At 36.3% G+C, this 21,400-nt stretch overlaps 1 protein-coding gene across 11 annotated transcripts in view; it reads right to left on the bottom strand.

The window, feature by feature from the left end:
- LOC309484925 (adhesion G protein-coupled receptor L3) overlaps positions 1-21,400 on the bottom strand; it is a 326,392-nt gene that overhangs the window by 100,300 nt on the left and 204,692 nt on the right. For all 11 annotated transcript variants that reach the window (XM_082151409.1, XM_082151416.1, XM_082151415.1 and 8 more), the window contains one exon: positions 14,601-15,401. In XM_082151409.1, the coding sequence (XP_082007535.1) occupies positions 14,601-15,401 (801 nt within the window). The remainder of the gene's footprint in view (positions 1-14,600; positions 15,402-21,400) is intronic.

The following is a 21,400-nucleotide window of genomic DNA, read 5'->3' as shown; positions in this document are numbered from 1 at the left end:
CAAATAGATCCTTTGTCCACCTAGATTGCTACGGGTTGTGACAATTATTATTAGAGGTTCAAGCGCAAAAAAATATGATCTCACTGCCTACTGCTATTATATCAGACATGTTGCTATGGTAACCACACCTTCCAATCTACATCTGTGAAAGAAATAAACAACCACAAATGTCTATAGTAACAACAACCTACACTTTACTTACGTACAATATGCAGAAACATCCACACTAGAGTTATTTTAGAATCACTGAGATACTATTATATTTTGTATTAATATTTAGAATTATTTTGTTGTGTGCTTTAAAATATTTAAATTATATTTTATTTAAGTTTTAGTTTGTTATATTAGTTACTAAATGACATTTTTTCCCTTTTTTTTCTTTCAGCTGACGTATCTTTTTTTAAGTAACGGAAGTGTTTTTTTGTATTAGTTTATCAGAGTTTACCATGAAAAATATAAACATCTGACAAATATGCATATTAAATATATATATCTCCGTTTAGTCTCTATGAAGCCCCTCCCTCCTTGCTCTGATTGGGCGGCGGATCAGTGTGTATTGTGTTAGCAGAACGTTTTCATCGTCATACAGCAACATTACACACTAAAGAAAGTTGAAAATGTAAAAAAAAAAAAAAAAAAACTGCATAATCGATCCTCTTTAAAATGCTGAAATGGAAGTTTTGCTTTATAAAGTACAGATCCACATCATCCCGAGGAAAACAAGAAACATCACTACACCAAACTGTTTTCATTCCAGTAATTGCGCATCCATAAATCCAGAAACAGAATTGGTTTACATAGTGCAATTATCAAAGATGAAAGCAAGCAAATAAATAAATAAATAAATACATTTTGATTTTACGAAGTAGAGCTGCCGCACAATCATTAAAATCAAAAACTGTATTCAACTGCAAAAAGTTGCAATTAAATGACATACATATACCACCTGCACGCATGATAGGCTCCAAAAGTGCATGCATACTCAATATACCTGTATATGCATGAAGTCAGTAAACAGACAGAATGATCTGCCGATGCGTCTGCTGTCAGTCCTCCAAACACAAATAAAGGGCTAAAATGATCTGACTGGGCTGTGGGAGTCTGTGATACACAGAGCCTCCAAGGGAGATTATGTGCTAATAAACACAGAAACGAGGGGGGGGAGACAAAGCAATAAGCAAACAGAAGAGACACTGGAGAAATTATGGGTAAGGCCCACGACCCAGGAAATAACACGTGCACGCTCTTGTTCTGCAGGGTGATGTGATCCTAATGGCTCTGTGTTTGTGTGGGCAGAACATCTACAACAATCTATAATTGTTTACATTACAGATAATTACATTTCCTGCCGTTTTCAAGAACTGACCGTGTAAAGTGACGCAATGAATTATTTCAGTAACTAATATTGTTTATTAATTTTAAAAACCCTGCACTGGCCCACTGTTATGAGCAATTAAAAGTTCAGCATCACCTGCTGCATGAGTTAATTTGGTTTTAAAACTTTAATAAGTCATGCCCAGAGGGCTGCTATACTTCAAAAAGAGCAAATTAACCGGATTATTAATTTGTCTTTCTATGTTTGGCCTTTGCTAGTTTATATATAAGGATAGCGATGACAGTGAGAAGAGAGGCTAATGGGATCAGCTAACGTCACACACTGTCCGTCAGCCCACATCGCTGATTCGTTTTAAACCGAATCCACACACATTATGTATGATATCTCATATCTGTTTTTATCTGACAATTTGTATTTTCTGAGGAGAATCTATTAGTAAACACACTTCTGCATTGCCAACATTTTTATTAATAATAATAAATAAACAATTATAAGGATATATTAATACATAAGAAATGATAATAAAAATAAAAAACAAACATTAAATGCCTTTGTTATAACCTACCATATGGCAACAACCACACATGCAAACACACTGATCTTGTGACTCCATAATAAACATCCGCAGCTTGTGAATCAATGACAGCCATGAGCGCAGCTTCCAGCATCTCTGCATCATTAAACACGAACGCATAGAGACGCATCATCAGGCACTGTGGGTGGAAAACGCTTACTCCAGCATCTCAACATAAACTCTCCCTCCACACACACACACACTCAGCAGCTCTGGATGACAGAGAGACTAGATGCCGCCCGATTCCTCCCAAAACCGCCTGACCATGACTAGATAAAACCTCCAAAACACTTCAGCACATCAACACGTTTGATCTGATATCTGTGATGTCTAAAGATGATTACATACATTGCAAGTTAATGGCTTTTGTTAAATTTCAATCATATTAATTTGTCACATTTCAACTGATTATAATTTTAACAAGCAGCTTAAAATGAATACATTATAATGGCACAAACTGCTGTCAGGCTAAAAATCTTCTTTTAATTTAAATCATTTCAAATTTACTGCACTGGAGTGACATTCCATCATGGCTCCAGGACTACTCATTAAGTCTTTCACAAAAATGTGTTTTCCCCTAGACAATTAAATGTCAGTCTGTCTGTCTGTCTATCTATCTATCTGCAGAATCATGCAACTGCCAAGAACACTCTGGCAACTTAAACTTCAAATTTTTCTGGCTAGGCTTTTTTTCAGCCAACTTTATTATATAATTTGTATTTGAAGTGTGTAACTCTTCTTTCTTTTCTTTTCTTTTGTGATGTCAAATGCAGTCAAGCAGAGCGTTTCTATGGAAGCTTGTTTCCGCCACAGAATGAAAAATGTAATTGCTACTTTTTATCTCACAACTCGCAATTTTCGACTTTATATCTCACAAAATGCAAGATGTAAACTCACAATTGTGAGTTAAAAAAGTCACAATTATTAATATACAACTTTTTAAATGTTTTATTTTGTGGCTGAAACAAGCTTCCATACATTTCCACTTTGTTATGGGCAGATTTATAGATTAAAAATTTTAAATGAGGAAATTATGCTTATACTTAGTTCGCTACTTCCATTTCACCTCCTGATAAAAGAAGCATTTATTTTGACGTGCGGCGCCGCGGCACATTGTTAATGTATTGAATATTAAGATAATTTGAGTATTACAAAAAACAAAGGTTTGGTGTCAGTAAGATTTTGTTTTTAAAAAGAAATAATACATTTATTCAGCAAGGATGCATTGAATTGATCAAAACCGACAGTACAGACATTTCTAATGTTACAAAAGATTGTGTTGAACTTTCTATTCATCAAAGAATCCTGAAAAAAAAAAAAAAAATAATGGTTACATGTTATTCGATGGTCCACTTTAGGCACTCTACAAACTAAGGACCTCTTTTAACTACATGTCAACTAAACCTCATTAAAGTATTAGTAGACTGTTAGGTTAGGGTTAGGGTTAGGGTTCGGGCTAGTAGAATAAGTTGACATGTAGTTGACATTAATGAGAGCTAGTTGACATGTAGTTGACATTAATGAGAGCTAGTTGACATGTAGTTGACATTAATGAGAGCTAGTTGACATGTAGTTGCAAAATGTCTTATAATTAGTTGAATGTCTAAAGTGGACCATCGAAATAAAGTGTTTCCAAATGAATCATAATTTTCACAAAACTATTAAGCAGCTGTTTTCAGCATTGATAATAATAAGAACTTCCCTAACTTCTCATTTTACAAAAATTTGCTAATGGGTCATAGGGCATGATTAATTGCAATTGTATTACATTATTATTTTTTAATCACATTTTTATTAAATAAATGCGTTAAAATGGGTAGCCTATTTGCAAGTGGTTATTTGTTTTTCAGAAGTGTTCATTCATTGTATCTTGTGGAGCAGTTAAACAGAGAGGCTGCTCACTGCATAGCCAATGGGTGGAGCTTGACGCAATGGTGGAGCTAGATTGTCCAATCACACCCATAACCCTACCATTAACCCTATAAAGGGTATGCGCGTGACATCACCGTCGGCCGGAGTGACTGCGGTTACGCCCACTGAGTGGCAAAAAGACTGAGCGGCAGCATTGGTTTTCAAACACACAAAACACAACTAAAACGGGAAAGAGCTTTGTGACTGACTGTACTACTAGATTTGACAAGAAATCTGAGGTATATTTTTACAGACTGCCGAAAGCTACAGAACCGAGAAGCAAATGGGTTGCTGCAATTCATAGAAACAACTGGACTCCAGGCAGCGAAAGGTGGATGTGTGTCAATACACTGAATTTAGGGGTAAAATCATACCGTAACCCTATATATTGTATTGTTCAAATATTCAATTAAATATTTACCATCACATATTCTGCATAATTGGATGTTTTTAAATAAACACTGACAAAAAAAGTTTACGATATGAATATATATGACATTGATATGAGTGATCACCCGGATTTAGACCTGCCTATATTGTATTTATATAAAGCGTTCACAGGCAAATTTGCTTTATGTATTTCCCCAGCATCAAAATCAGGCACATATAAATGTCAGGAAAAATGATTCCTGACTGCATATCAATATCCATGGATCACTGAATCTTTGGTTAGTTGTAAGGAACACTACTGTATATCGAGTCCAAGTTTAAACTGATAATTGTTTGTTTTACTTGCGTTTTCACAGTTTCCCCAATTAAGTCACACAGCAGGCTCTTTTGCCATTCAGTCCGGCTGAGGGGGTGTGTTCTGGCAGGAAAGTGATGTCAATGCATACCCTCTATTCCTACATCCTCTAAAACCGGACTACATCAAGCTCCACCCATTACGTCCAGAGAAGGGGAGCTGGACGTCATTTGACTCTGCAGTGAGCACCACTTGGATGAACACCTGACTGCCCAAAACTGCGTCTTAATCAGAAAATCTAATCAGAGCTTGTGATTTTCACATGTTTTTTTTTTTTTTCAGCTGAGTGTGCAATATGCTTTAGACGGTCAGTGGGCTCGAGACTAGACAAGAATGAACCATTTTATACCTCACAGGAAACTCAATTAAATGGTCAATCTGTAAATCTGTCTCGTTCCGCCTCTCAGTAATTTCCTATCCATGCAAGAAACATTTTTAAAACATTCGGTCCATTATCAGGATTGACGGCAGATGCAACGCGTTCCGCAGCAACGATTCGCGTTTTAGCCGATGTGCTATTACACTTAATTTGAAGTGCTCTTCTTGTCATAATTATCTCTCGTTCCTCTTCTCAGCACCAAAGAAAATGAAGAGAAGTTTCTCTCCCTGTCAGAAATAGCTCATTACTTTGAATTGTCTCTCTATTCTGGTGTCTTATCAGTGTGAGTGAGAACTGGCTCGGCTCATTCACGTCTGGCAGAAAGATGAAGCATCTCTATCATTGCTCAGTCACAGCCATTTTTTTAATTAACATTTGGACCGTTTTCACAGTTCCCATCATGGCTGGTTATGGTATTGCAGGGTAAGGTGCAGACACACACACACAGACAGACACACACACTTTGTTTTATACTCTCTGATTCCCAACACATGGGACAAAAACTCTCACTTTTTACCTGCTGTTTCCAACATTTACACTTTGATATTAAAATAATACAACATTTAATATTAAATGAAAATGTCTCTGATATCTTAAAACTGTTACTAGTACATCATGGGTCAAAGAACATCCAGACAGTGCCAAAACCTTCAGCATACGCTGAAGAACACACTTCATTAACAATCAAAATACATTTATTGAATACAGAACACACTCTGAAAGCATGCGCAAGGTTCGACATTTGTTTGGGATATTTAGATAATCTGCCTCATTTTTAGATCATAAAATTAAAGTAGATCATAATAGTAGCTAGCAACACCAGAAGAAAAGAAAAAAAGGCTATTATAAATGCAATTCTCATTAAAGTCAACATTAAATCAAAATTGATGATATTTTTTTCTTAATGCATGTTTACTGGTCTTATAGTGAAAGATTCATCCTTGCATGTATTTATTTTATTCTTTATCTGTCTTTGTGTCTGTCTATCTGTATCTATATCAGCAAAATCCTAGTAATCACCCAGAACAGCCTAGCAACCGCCTAGCAACACACTCACCACCACATATAACACCCTAGAAACCAAATAGCAATCACCCAGAACACCCTAGCAACCTCCTCAGAAAGAGTTGCATTTCATGCCAACTTTAAACAAAACAGGAGATTGGTCAACACATATTATGTTTAGCAGATTAAAGGCCCACTGAAGTGCAGCTTTGTATGATGCGTTGACGTAATTTCCCCTGAAACCAGAAGTTAAGGCAAGACTTATTGAATGGCTCCTCCCCCTTTTAAAATACCCAATCGCGTTTAGTTTACCTCTCAGACTGCAAGTCGTACTTGACAGCACAATGGAAGCGAATCGGAGGGCTGATGATACGCTGGATTCAATAGTAGGGGTGTAAATAAATTCTAGTAATTTCATTCTTAACAGTTGGAATATGGAATAAAACTCGAGATGTTTGAACACATCTCCAACCCATATTGCTCCGTTACATGTCAACGGTCGCTTTGGCCAGGTGATATTTATAGCATAGGGGGCTGGACACTTTAGATTCTAGAGAGCATTTGATTGGACAGAAGATGTGATGAGAAGCTGAAGTCCGTGGTGATGTCATAAAAATCCATTATCCATTTTAGCGGAAGTGAGAGACTGTACGTTTTTAATGCTTATATCTCCTAAATGTGAATTTTGTCATTGTTTTGGAACACACCAGCTTATTCATAACCTTAAGCCTAACATATTCATACTAAAAGCAAAAAAAGAAAAAAAAGAAAAAAAAAAGAAGATTTCAGGGGGCCTTTAATACAAAGTACTCTTTTATTTTTCCACTTCTGAGGCCTGTTTTATGAGTGAGCTATAGTTCAAGTCATCTGCCGAGGAGTCTGCAGGTCTTGACTCCGCATCGAACAATGTATTATATTATACCGAATGCCGGTTCGAGTCAAAAGATTTCGAGTAGTCATGGCACAATGCAGCACTCCTCTGAGGTCACGGCTTAACATATTCCACTCTGCATATGGGCCATATTAGGTCAATTACCGTCTGCCTGAAGGGCCCTGCAGAGCGGAGCATTTCCGTGAGGCTAGGCAACACTTCAGCTCCCATACCAGCTCCACACATCACTGCGTTTGACGTTCCCTCACATGGTCTGAATATCATCAGATGGGGCATGCAAAATCTATAAGGGAGAGAGAGCTGCTTTTCCACACAGCGGGTCAAAACGGGAGATCGGTATCTCACACGGCACCGTCCATCACAACAGCTCAGACATGTCAGGTTTCAAAGAAAAACAAGGTTATGTTCAATGGCATTCACTATTTTGAGACTGCATAACTAAAGCGTAATGCGCTTTGGTAAAACAGAGTGTGCCACAAAAATAAACAGTTATTTTTAGGGAAATTTCATTTCATGTTCATATTGGTATGAAACTGTCATCTGGAACAAATAAAGACCAAAGAAAATGTTCTGCACCTCATGGGGTTCTCTGTATGTTTTTGTGTTATGAATTCTGTTATCTAATGCGGATTCGAGATTAAGGTGATTCTGAAATGTGGTGCTTATTTTGGATTTTATCATCTGAATTTGTTGTCCTCTGATTCTCATTTAGAAGATTATATTCCAGTTTTGTGTTCTGAATCCCAAACGCAGATCTGATGATGATTTCATGATTAGACACCGATTTCATCATGACCCTGTGCTGACTCTTCGCTGATTTTGGATATTTCAAGGTAATTCAATTATTTGATGCTGAATTTGGAAAAATCAGTGTGATTTTGTTATCTGATGCTAATTTTGGAAATTCTTATTGGTCATGTTATCTGATACAGATTTTGGAGTTCATGCTGATTCTTTTATCCTATGCTTCTTTTTTTTTTTTGTAAAAAAATATTCCATGCTGATTCTGCTATATGAAGTTGAGTTCAGAGATTTAATGCTGACTGTTAACTGATGCTTATATTGAATATTCCACATTGATTAGGCTATATAATAGAGAAGTTGTTGTTGTCTGATGGTATTGGAAGATTCCAGATTATATTCCAGTTTTGTCATTTGAGGTGTCAAATGACATTTGTCAGTTTTGGCAAATGATTTTGCATTCTAAAGCCGAGTTCCGGATCTGATGATGATTTCATAATTAAACACTGATTTCATGACTCTGTGCTTACTTTGGTCTCTGATGCTGATTTTGCAGATTCCAAATTAATTATGATATCATGCTAAATTTGGGCAATTCAATGTGATTCTGTCTGATGCTCATTTTGAATATTCATAATATTCATGTTATCTGATGCAGATTTTGATGCGCTCATGTGAAGTCTTCTATCTGATGCTGATTCTTCGAGATTCCATGGTGAATCTGTTAATTGATGCTGAATTAGAAAACTGTGTGAGTACGAGATGGCTAACTGGTACGAATTTGTACGACCTCACTCGTTATACTGATTTTTAAAGATTACACAGAAACATATGAGACAGGAGTGAACACACATACACAAACAAAGACATACACAAGGCCACAGGAGCAGGGCAATGAGGACAGATGTTGTAAGCACAGTGTTCATCTCTCTCTTGACTGCCTCTATAGAGGAACTAAAGCTGGAGAGGGAACGCGGGGAGGGGGGTGATAAAGTGCGACACACTTGTGCCCGTGAGCCAGGGGATTTTCAACAGTGAGTAATGGAGCTGTGTGCAGTGATAAAACCAGCCTCCAGCCAAATGCTCCCTGAAACCTAAAACATATAGAGGAGCTAAAGATAAACGTACAATACTGTATGAATTAAATAGGCGAGGCGAGATCCTGTCCAAGTCATATTTCACCCGAAAATCAACAGAATGTCACGGTTCAGGGGCCTCATTTATAACCGTTGCGTATTCGCACAAAACAAGCCCTGAAAGAGGTGTGCGCCACTTCCGAAGCATAAATTGTGAATCATAAAAACAAACTTGACGGGAAAATTTGCGCACCTGCATGCAAACTCTGACCCATGCGTACAAAAGTTTTGGAGACGGAGCAGTTTGGCGACACCGATGGTGAGCTGAGGGACTGACGGAAAAGGAAGGAAAACCACTTTAAAGGACAAGTTCGGTATTTTACACTTAAAGCCCTGTTTTCAGATCGTTTCTGATGAAATACAATGGTTAAGATTGAAATTTGGACAAATGCTGCTGGCCCGAGAATTTTCGGTTTCTGTGGTGTCCTGCATAGAGAATTACGAGGCGGCTGCCTCCGTCAAATTTCGTGCCGCCTCCGGCTCTCTACAAAACTCGGACAGTCACATGGTCAGATAAATTCTGTTGCGGTTACCGCTTGTGTCTATTCTCAAACCGTATAGTGCTGCGCGGATCGTGGATAATCCACGGGTCGGGCGGGCCAAGTAATAAAAACATTCCATTCCAATTAATCGAGGGTGGATGACAGATAAATCATTATAATGTGTTGAGTTTAATAAAGACACGGAACTCTCATCACGGTAAAATGCAATGAATGTGCGTCACTCTTTTACTTTCGTTTTCAACAACGTAATTATCTACAGGGAAAACCAATCAAGGAAAACATATCAGGGCTCGACAATAACGTTTGTCCGGGACCATAGACTGTCCGGGACACGTGTGTTTTTTTCTTTTTTTGAAGGGAAAAGTGAAAGAGAATTGTACTACTTGCCCAACCGGACAAATGGAAAAGATTAAGAAAAACTTTCTCAGAAATGTATTTTATACTATTTGATTTATTTAGTCAAAAACAAGGCAAAGATAGGCTACTAAATTATTTTTAGCAATGTAATGTGATGGCACATTCAAATCTCATATTTTCCTAATGTCTTGTACCGTTAAACATGGTATCACGTGGATGAATATGCATATGCAAATGTAATGCCGATGATGATATGCATAGTAAAACTAGGAGTTGTAAGCTCTATATATGGTTATTTCGGGGAGGAGAAGGGGTGGAGATGCATGTGCGCACAATCGTTCGCTGACTGGGATTTATGAAGGGAATTTAGCTCAGGTTCTGGCGTACGCACGGTTTTATAAGTCTAAATATTTTTTGGCCTACACCATTTTTGGCTTTCGGGTGCACGTACACTTTTAGTAGGGATCCTACGCACAGTTTTATAAATGAGACCCCAGGTCTGTATTTTCACTTCTGTTGTCTTCCTATCGTGTCTTTCAGATTTGGGAGTGACTTACTCATTCAGCAGCCAAAGCAACTGATCAGATGATGAGGTTAATCAAGCCTGTTCTCACCTGTTGATGATTTGGTTCCCCAATATATATACCTCAGTGCTTGCGTCATTCCCTGTCAGATCGTTGTTCTTGTCTGACCGTGTTGTTTTTCTCATCTAGAATTTATATTTGTTCTTCCCTTCTCTTCGTGATTCGATTCACTCCACGTTGGATTTCTGGTCATTCACTGCCTGCATGAATACAGATTGGACTGTCTGACTGATTCTCCCTGCTCAAGTTCATCTGTCATTTGGAAATGTCTTCATCCTCCAGGCCTTTGTGAATTATTTCTTAGTGGACTAAATAACTATTTTATTGCACTCTGCATTTGGGTTCTGTCATTATTTTCAAAACATTTAAGCACATTTTCACCAAAATTGTCATAACCACAATGTATCAGTTTTTTTTTTTTTTTTTTTTTTTTAAATGATGATACCCATTTGATTCTCATGACTCAGTTTTGATTCAGTTTTTAACAATAGCTTTCAATATTTCATAAAAATTAAACATTTATTTATAGGCCCTTTACTAAATGGCACACTTGCTATGCACTTGTGGTCCTGTGATGATTCTAAAGGTGACTTACAGGCGACCTCTTTCTGGCTGCTTTGTGCCTGCATTGAGACTTTTCATTGTTTGTGAGATCTATTTGTCAGTCTGTGCATTGCTGGTGGAAATGTTTCAGTGAGTCTTTCTTGGGTGGTTGTGGTTTGCTATTGGTTAATGCCATGTCAGTAACTGTGAGGGGAAGTTATTTTCTTCAAATATTACGAGGTACATGAATAAAAAAAAAAATTATAATTAAAAAAAGATGTGCACAGATAAATCATTTATAATAAATACTTTTAATAAATTCCATAAAAATAAAAAATAAATTAGGAATTGTCCATTTTGATTTTATAGTCATTTTAAAACACTGATGTATCCAATAAATTAAATACAGGAATGTTGCTCAGAGATGCAATGTTTGATCTTTGTTTGCAACTATTTTCACTGCAGCACTTTGTCAAAAATTTTAACTTTTTGTTTAATGTTGTTCTACAGCAATATTATGATTGCAAGTGTGTTGTTCTGAATATCAGCATTGCTGATTGAAAAGCATTGCAAAGCTGTGCTGATATTCAGAACAATACACTGTTGCTTGTATTTTGATTAATTATGTCACTAAGGCTAAAACCTTAAATATCTTATACCTAAAAACCTTATAAAGAAATGCATCTTATAATTCAGTTTCTGGAACATCTTTGCATTTGGGGAGCATACAGTATGTTCACTAGGTCTTGAAACAGTAATAGTGAACAGAAGCACATCAAAAGAGTCACCTTCAGATGAAGGTTTCAAGGTTAATCATGCCGCAGGTATTGTGTGTTCAGAGGAGAGAGCGCACACATACGTGCACGCACACACACACACACACACACACACACACACACACACACACACACACACACACACACACACACACACACACACACACACACACACACACACACACACACACACACACACACACACACACACACACACACACACACACACACACACACACACACACACTGCTGATCTCTCTGCATGTGTAATTGAGAATGTTCTGAGTGTCTGACTGCTTGTAAGAGCGTCTCATATCACACAATCATTTAATAAGATCAACACAAGCCTTCCACAGCGAAACACACACCACAGCCACACACACAACATAATCTATGCAAGGGTTCGAACGAATGCACTGCAAGCATGTCTGTGTCATTAAACTGAATGTCTTATTATTCAAAAGTAAACCGTTTCTAAACTTGGTCAGCAAGAATCTCTTCAAGCTATGAAAGCTTATTTCCACCATGGAATAAAAAATAAAAAAGGTAATTGCAACTTTTGTACAATTATAAACTATATGCTGTCTTATATTATACAAAAACAAGTAGCATATGTATGATAAAACAAGGAAGTGAAGACAATCTCTTTCTGAAAGCAGGCAGTAAAGAGCAGAAGCTTGAGTGATGACGGTTCATGACAGGCTGAGAGTGTAAATGTGATGTGGCCGCAACCGCTTCCTCACTGTCAAAAACACTTTTATTCAACTGTGTCTGATATTTTGGCATACAGATCAAATGCAACAAGGACATACAATTCAATGCATGCCCTCCAAACCTCTGCTGTCGTCAGGGAAACATAATTGTGACTTTGGACATGGATTTGTCTGTCACTGAAAATGAAGGCTTTCATTAAGAAAATAATCTTCTTGTTAGAGCTTAGTGGCTAAGAGAATATCACTACTACTATTTCTCACAATAAATGCTGTTCTTTTGATTATATATATATATATATATATATTTCTTACTGACCCCAAACTTCATTTAAAAACTTCATTTGACTTTACAAAACAGTAAAATATTTGTAAAATAAAAAAAATTTAAAATGTGGTGGCAATTATGATACTTTGCCTGATAAAGAGGGTGACTGAGAAAAAAAAGGGTGGAATGCAATTAGAATACTTTGTATGCTATTTGACTTGTTTTCCTTTAGTGACGACCTAATGCATCTTCTGCATATTACTGTGCAGAAGTCAATGTGTTTCCCACGGTCTTAGTGAAGATGTTTATGAAAGTTTTCTTTCTTTAAAAAGCTTTTAATTAAATGGCGAAAGGAATCTCACACATTGAGTACCATTCGCTCTATAATTACCGCCAGCCCAAAACATTCTGACATTCAGTAAGAAGCCACAAACTTCCCCTCCACTAACTTCACTAGATGCTTTCCAATTAAAGAGGACATTCCAAACTTTCTGGTCTAACCAATAACTCAAGCAAACACCATTGAAGCTCATTCTATCTGTGTGCCGCCCGCAGACACTAAACAACTCATTTAACTAAAAGGCAATTTTTCCAACTGTAGGACTAAAATGTTTCACTAAAATGTCATTAGTAACTGTGCTAGTTCAAAGAAGGAGGGGTGAATCTCATGAAAACATGTCCTATATTTCACCCTAAGAAATTAAGTAGGCCTATCATATTTATCATTACGGAAATAAATACATTTATTGTTTTGCTTTGTGACATTATGCTACATTTAAACTTGTGTACTGTAAGTGTACAGACAGTTTAATAAGAAGATAGTTTATAAAGACAGTACATTACGCATTTACAGAGAGGATCCATCTTGGAAAACAGTCTCGACTAATCGAGTCACGAACGCCGTGCTAAGTGAGCTGGTCGATAGGAATTACGTTTGTGAAATCTAACGTAGCACGGCGTTCGTGGCTCGACTAATCGAGACTGTTTTCCAAGATGGATCCTCTCTGTAAACGTGTAATGTACTGTCTTTATAAACTATCTTCTTATTAAACTGTCTGTACACTTACAAAGTTCTCAATGCTTCGGTTTGCATGCAGGGACCCTCATTATGCTACCGTGTTAGTGTGAGGCTATTTTGAGCCTTGTTAGTGGTATTAACTAGCGATTTACTTTTACTTACTCTGTGCCCCATATACTAGCGTTATAAGCTAATCTGTTTTTTAAGATAAAACTCTTTACATTCGATTTTCATGAAAACGCATCCCAGGGAACGATCGACTCAGTAACCATGTGTTAATTACCCCTAGGTTCATTTTTCACCGGAATTGTCCTTTAAAGCTGCAGTCCATACGTTTTTCCTCTTTGTCGCCACCTCTGTTCGAAATCTGCTATTGCAGTTATTCGGAATTATCCACTTTACGTGGATTCGCATGGGCTCGGTTGCAGTCTCTTTTTTTATGTAGCCACTCCGAAGTCTTTTGCATTTTACAATGGGTGAATCTACAATTTACTTGATATCTACTCTAGAATTGAACAAATATGTAAAAATGTTATTCCTTCACATAATATAGTAATGAGAGTTTTTACATTTTTACATAATGGAAATGAAATGTCACACTGCAAAACAATCTTTGTCCAAAAAATAGGCTTCATTTCCTTTAAAGGCCCCATTAATACAGTGATGAGTGCAGTGTTTTTCTCCTGCTCTGGCACATTTCCTGTAGAAACAGGAAGTTGGGGCAGAACATATACATGTATGAAAGGGTTTTATTCCTTTATATACATGGAAGGGTTTTATAACATTTTGTTAACGTTAAAGCTGTGATGACCATGAATTTGTCAACTTCTAGAAGTACGTTAGCAAGTTGAACTACAAGCCACAACACGTAAACAACCCCAGACAGCAACATAGTGTCGGCCTAGATCCGGCCCACATCTGGGCCGTGTAGAATCCATGTGTACCAGATGTGGGCCAGATCTCGGCCGACACCACGTTGCTGTCTGGGACATTGATTCCATTGGGTCTTTCTGGTTATTTTCTTGTAATGTTGCTGTGCAATAAAACATTTTTGCAATTCATTCAGAGAAAAAGAGTTTCAAAATAAATAACAAAAATTCATGCAAACGTTCCAACTCTTACCTAGCCTGTTGTCCAGTACTCCAAAATCCAGGGAATATTTGACCACGTGGTAGTTATTCCACACATAAAGCAGATTATCTCTGGGATTATAATCCACGGCGGCGATGTACTGGTACGAGTTTGGGAAAAAGATGTCCAGATAGCCATCTTTGCTCAGCTCCGTGTTGTAGATGTAGTCGATTTTATTCCCAGTGGATTCACTATCGTCGTCTTCATAGACGCTCTTGACCACGTACAAGATTCCACAGATCATGAAAGCGTTGGAAGCGGAGCGTTTGTCGTAGGCCGTATCCCATGTTCCCTCCACCCGAAGCGTGTATGGGTTCAGCTGGCTGATCACAATCCGTCCGTTGTTTTGTTCTGTGGCATAAATCACCCAAAGTCCATTCTCGTCCACTGCCAAATCGATATCCGACTTGCCGCCCCAACGGTACGGAGACGTATCGTGGTAGTTCGCACTGGCAATGATGGCCTCACCGCTCTTGATGCGAGTGCGCAGATCGAACTTGACGATATTCCGCGTGCGCTCCTTGTTGAAGAACAGTGCGCCGTCATAGACGACAAACCCGGTGCCGTCCACCCGATGGGGAAGTTTGTAGGTGGTCGTGGGTCGGCCTGCAACGAAGTCCTCTTTGCTGGAGTATTCGGTGAGGGTGTCTGTGCGATACGGCGTCCAGGGCATGTAATAGATCTTATCCGAGGCCTGAAGGGGGTCTTTACACCAAGCTCCCGACTGGTGGTCCGATTCAAACAGATGCTCGCTCTGATAAACGCCACGCAAGAGCCCTGGGCACAAGAAAACTACAAACAAACAGAGAGAGAAAGACAAGTGAGCGTGGGTTTGAAAGCATCAAGCCTCTTCACTTCATGACCATTTTCATTTATCTGGATGGATAAGATGGATAACATCTCACTGCCGTGTACACAATGGCATGATAAGTTAGAAATGTGTTGTTAAGGAGACACATTTGGGCTGCTTTCAATGATCCATTACATTATATAAAAGGAACCCGATAAACAGATTATGCCAAGTTACGAGAATGACAATCCTTCACAGTTCTTAAACATAAACGCAGCTCTCATAAACCGCTGATACTCTCTTGTATTTCTGCTCGACTAGATTGTGCCATATCACATTCACTAGACAATGACTGGTACTCTCACAATGTGACACATTACATCTGCTGCATATTGTATTATTGCATCTTATTCTAGCCAAGAAGTGTTTATTTAGATATGATGTTGGATGACTGCCTGACTGATGTTAAAATAACAGTTATGGGTTATAGACTTTCAAGAGAGCATTATCATATTTGTTGCTATTTGAATTTGAATTTGTAACATGATTAGTAACATGCCTTTTAGTTAAATTTAGATTCTGCTAATATATCCCAGGGGTTGATTTTTAGTAAAACAATAAAAATCACACTAAATCGGTCTTGTTAGGATTTACCTTTAGTAACAAATGTCTTTTATGTAGATTTTATTGCTTTCCCCTTTACTTTTTGAATGCTAAACACACACATACATATACATATACATATATATATATATATATATATATATATATATATATATATATATATATATATATATATATATATATATATATATATATATATATATATATATATATATATATATATATATAACACCATAAAGATACAATAAAAGTGTCAATAAATAATACATATGAATAAACCGAGAAAAATATTCAATTTGAATATTTATTGGTTGGAGATAATTCCTAATTTATTCCCTAGTAAAGCTTTTTATTTTTATTTATTTATTATTTTTTTTACCAAATTATGCAAGAAGGGTGAGAATATATTCTAAATATAAAGTATAACATATGAACTAAATTGTGCAAAATGAACCATTGCAATATGTAAAATGTTCTATGAGATGATAATGTATTATAATTATAATGAAATATATATATATATATATATATATATATATATATATATATATATATATATATATATATATATATAACAATTATTTAAAATTGTAATAATATCTCACAATATTTCTGGTTTTACTGTATTTCTGATCAAGTAAAGGGAGCCTTAGTGAGCAGATATGACTTATTTCTATATATAATGTAAACTTTGTAAGAAATTCAAGTAATGAATGAAAAGCTGCTGTATCTGGACTATTTATTTTTCTGTTATTTTTTAAGCTTGCTACCCTTAGTGACTATACACTGTAAAAAAATATTGTGCTGCCTTAAAACTTAAAAACTTAAGTTAAGTCAACTCAAATATCCAAGTTGTCACTTAGTACATATTTCAATTTGACTAAGCTTAAATTTTTAAGGGACCACAATTTCTTTTTTAAGTTGAAACAATTATTTTTGTATTATTATTATTATTATTTATTTTTTTACAGTGTATTAGAGCTGTGTGATCATTCTTCAGAATTTCTTTTTGTTCCACAGGAAGCAAGAAATTCACAAGGGTTTGAAAATGATTTTCCTTTATTGGTGAACTAGTAAACTTGGGGTACGTTTACATGACAACGATGTACTAAAAAAGGAAACATTTAAAAATATATATATTATTTTAACGTTGTCTAACGAAAACGATCCCCATTCACACAGATCCACGAAAACTATTAAAAGTGATGTATTCTGCATGCCAAACCATATTATGAGCCCATAGACTAAACACGTAATACGCATGTGCATGACGTCAACTGTTTCACAAATTCGCGTTTTTGTAGTTTACACGACAACAATAACGGTATCGTTTTCAAAAACGTACACTTTGAAACCTGTTTTCAAAAGTTTGCATTTTCAGGCCCCCAAACCGCTATTGTCATGTGAATAAACGGCCAAAATGCATAAGACGTTTTCCGTTTTTAGTTAAAAGCGGTGTCGTGTAAACGGCCCCTTGCTCCTGGAGGTCCACTATCCCAGAGAGTTTAGCTCTAGATCTAATTAAACACACCTGAAGCAGCTAATCAAGGTCTTCAGGGTTGCTAGAATCTTCCAGACAGGTGTGCCGGAGCAGGTTGGCTCTAAACTCTCTCCCTCGTGCAGCAGGATTGTGCACATGCAGAAAGATTGCATTTAAACTTGAAGTTGGCATTTCAAATTTTGATAAATAAGAGCGAGCTCATTAATGACAGCTGGTCAAAGGGGCCAGAGGCCACTGAGACATAATAATGAGCTTATTCTTATTACAATCTGAACGGATTCCATCCCGATGCTAAGATATTATCAATTTGTGTCATCTTGATTTATTGCGTCTGTGCGCACAAAACTAATAATACGAGTATTTTTCTTCCATTTGGGTCCGCTCTAACCAGCCATGCAGCATCAGAACAGAAAGATTGTGTTTCTTTCCAGGGCTTTAGCCCCGGAGAAATTGATTAAACCCAAGGCCTGACTGCGGCAATCCATACACTTAACCAGATTAGGTTAGAAATATATAAACTCATTCCAATTAATTTCCTGCGAGGGGTCAAATCTGTTGATACCAAAGACAGTGTAATCTACAGAGACAGCGGTAACTGAGCAGCAGGTTCGGGCCGTGTGCGTCTGTGATTGCATTACTAAATCTATGATATTTACGATAGCAGAAAAGCTCAGAACGGTCAATAAATTAAAGCTAAACTGCGCTCTGCCCACAGCTGGAAGCTCTCGCCATGTGTTCTATGGGCACTTTCATGTCCCAGGGGTTGATTTTTATGAAAACAATAAAAATGACTTGTTAAATGTTTTACCTTTAGTTTTCATTGTTTTACTTCAAATGCCTTTCATGCTGATTTTATTGCTTCACCTTTACTTTCAAAGCTAAACTACGAAAATCCATCATGAAAAAAAATTATACACGTATGAGTAAAAAAAGACATAGTAAAGTAAACCATTTCAATATTTATAGCATGAAGATAATTAGTATTTTATTATAATTAAAAACATAATTTCCATTTATAAAGTTTATATAAAGTAACTTTTTACATTATTGTATACCAAATTGTGCAAGACGAGTGAAAATGTATTTAAAATATATAAGATTTAAACAAAACAGAAAACCAGAGTACTATTTACTGAATGAAAATGATTTGTGAAGATAATTAATTTCTTGTAATAATTTATTCCTTAATAAAGCTTTCAAAGTTACTTACTGTTTTATCAAAACATTATGCAAGAAGAGTGAAAATATATTTAAAAATATACTAAATTGAGTAAAATGATGGTATAATAATAATAGTAATATAATATGGTGTGAAAATTATTTGTGTGCAGATGAGTCATAATTAATCATTTTTAATTATTTGTATTATTGTTAATTATTATTATTATTAACTTTAATTCCCAAATAAAGCTATATCTAAAGTAAGATCTTACCTTTTTTAAACCAAATTATGCAAGAAAAGTGCATATATTCTTAAGCACATTAAATAAACGAGTGAGTTTGGAAAAAGTTTTGTTAAGAAATGTATTTCCCAAACGTCCAAAGGGCCAAAATTGGCCATAGTTGAGGAAACCTCATTTTGTTCCTTGTTATTGTGAAAAATAAACCTTCCTTTGCCTCTGCGATTGAGCCCATCAGCTCCACTAGGAAGTCTGAGCATCTCTGAGCGAGAAAATGATACAGCGCTGAACGCTTACACAGGTATTATAAAAGTTAATGAAGTGGGTCGTTCAGCTCTAGCGTCAGCCCCATTATAAGGCTGCTAAAACCTGTATCGTATCTGAAACCTACCACACATACAACACACACAAACCGTGCAGCACTGAAAAACACATACACAACTCTCTGATTGTCCATCTAGAGGATTACAGTGATATACAGTGAACGGCTATATCAGAAAACAAGTGCGCTAGTCTGTTTCTTAAACCTGCATTTAAAGTGAAGCCCCACTGTTATCAACATCACATCACTCTATTGATGCTGACCAGAGCACAGCTACACACAGATTTAAGTTTTTCTAGAAAGTGTTAAAGCGACAGACGCAGCTCCAGATGGGCTGCAGGAGCACAAGACTAAGGATTCTGAATGGGTGAAAAAAGGTTAAGAAAAAGTTGTCAAGGAATAGTTATATATTATACTAATTCCAAAAATAAACACCCCGTTTGAATTTACTCACCGGAAATAACATTTTAAAACCGCAGTGTCTTTTTTAATCAGTGGAACACTAAATGAGATTTTTTTAACAGAATGTTTTTTTTTTCTTTCCCCATTGTAATTGTTTTTAGATTGATGTAAAAAAAAAAAAAAATAATAATAATAATAAAATGACAGTGAGGTAAGATAAATAAAGGAATTTAAAATACATTCTCTGAAAACAAGTTTTAAAATTTTGCTTTAGTAAGTTTGCCTTGTTTTAATGATGTTTAGATACATTTGTCTGATTTTGTTTTTAATGATTTCTACTTATTAGTCTTTTAGGTCTGCCACTACTGAAAAAAAACTAAAACAAAAAGTACATAATATATATTCATAAATATTTTTGTCATATTTTTCCGGCAAAATATTCCATATCAACTTTTCTTCCCCCACTGCATTTATTGTTTAGATTTATGAAAACGAACTTTAGTATATTGTGAAAATGTGCTGAAATAAATGTATCTTTAAATTTATGTATCTATTTAAATGTGTACTTTTTCTAAAATTTTTTTTTTTTTTTTGCTTTGTACTTGCCAGAAACAACAGAGATTGTTGGAACTGCATGGCATATTGAAGTAAACACTGACCCACCATCTAGTTGACTGCCTTTCTGCATGACTAGTCAACTAACAGCGAGTAGTCATACAAGCTCCAATTCACAGTGGTCTTATCAGTAAAGCATAAAAATGACAAAGAATGACGGCTATACATGTCTTCTGAAGTCATACGACATCTTTGAGTGACAAAAATTTAAGTCGGCAGTAACTGGTGAGACTCTTAAATATCAGTCTGTTACTTATGCAAAGCTTCCGTTTGGCTTGTGTACAATAGTGTGTATAATTCATATGGACCCCTTGTATGAAGTTTTGTTGTTTTTGGAGCTTGACAACCCTTGCATTTTAGGGGAAAGCACAATATGCCTATTCTGCAAAATGTGTTTCAAGGAAGAAAAGTCATTTGGGGAGTAAAAGAGGCTTTATTATTTGGTGAACTATTGCTTTTAATATGAATACAGGCTGAGTAGGCTAGAGGAAAACATCAGAGAGAGATGAGGAGGAAGGGAAGAAGAAAGGAGGTGTAGGACAAGAGGAACATACGCCATCAACCGAGTTGCTCAGTGTTTTAATGCTCATCTCTGCTGCTCATCTCTACTCTCCACATCATGTCAATCTATCCTGAAGCTCTGATCTCAGACCAGCTGCCCATTACAGTCCCTGATCTGATGAACTATACAGCATCGTTAGCCAACTATGGTCACAAGTTCTGTTGTTATCAACAGTTCATCGAGTTGGTGTTTCCCGAAATCATAGTTCCAACGAACATTCGCAAGCACCATTGCAAAGTTGTGTGGTTGGAACGACAGCTCTCGACCTGTGGTTACAAGCATAGTTTCTTGTTTGCATGACATGGACTTAATAAATATTTATCTTGAGCAAAATAAGCAAGCTGACATTCAGTATAATCTATTTCTTTTATTTAGAATATATACATTATGTCATGTACTGTACGTCTTTTAGTTTGTCAAGAGATTTAAAGCGGCGTTTTTGAACAGTGTGCATGTGCATACGTTCTAGAAATTCTAGAAATTCTACTACGTAAAAACGAATCTAGGAATAAAGCAAAAAAATAAATAAATATATATATATATATATATATATATATATATATATATATATATAT

Source organism: Leuciscus leuciscus (assembly GCF_965113295.1).
Source record: "Leuciscus leuciscus genome assembly, chromosome: 2".
NCBI classification, from domain to species: domain Eukaryota; kingdom Metazoa; phylum Chordata; class Actinopteri; order Cypriniformes; family Leuciscidae; genus Leuciscus; species Leuciscus leuciscus.
This window is presented reverse-complemented; position numbering and strand designations above follow the sequence as displayed.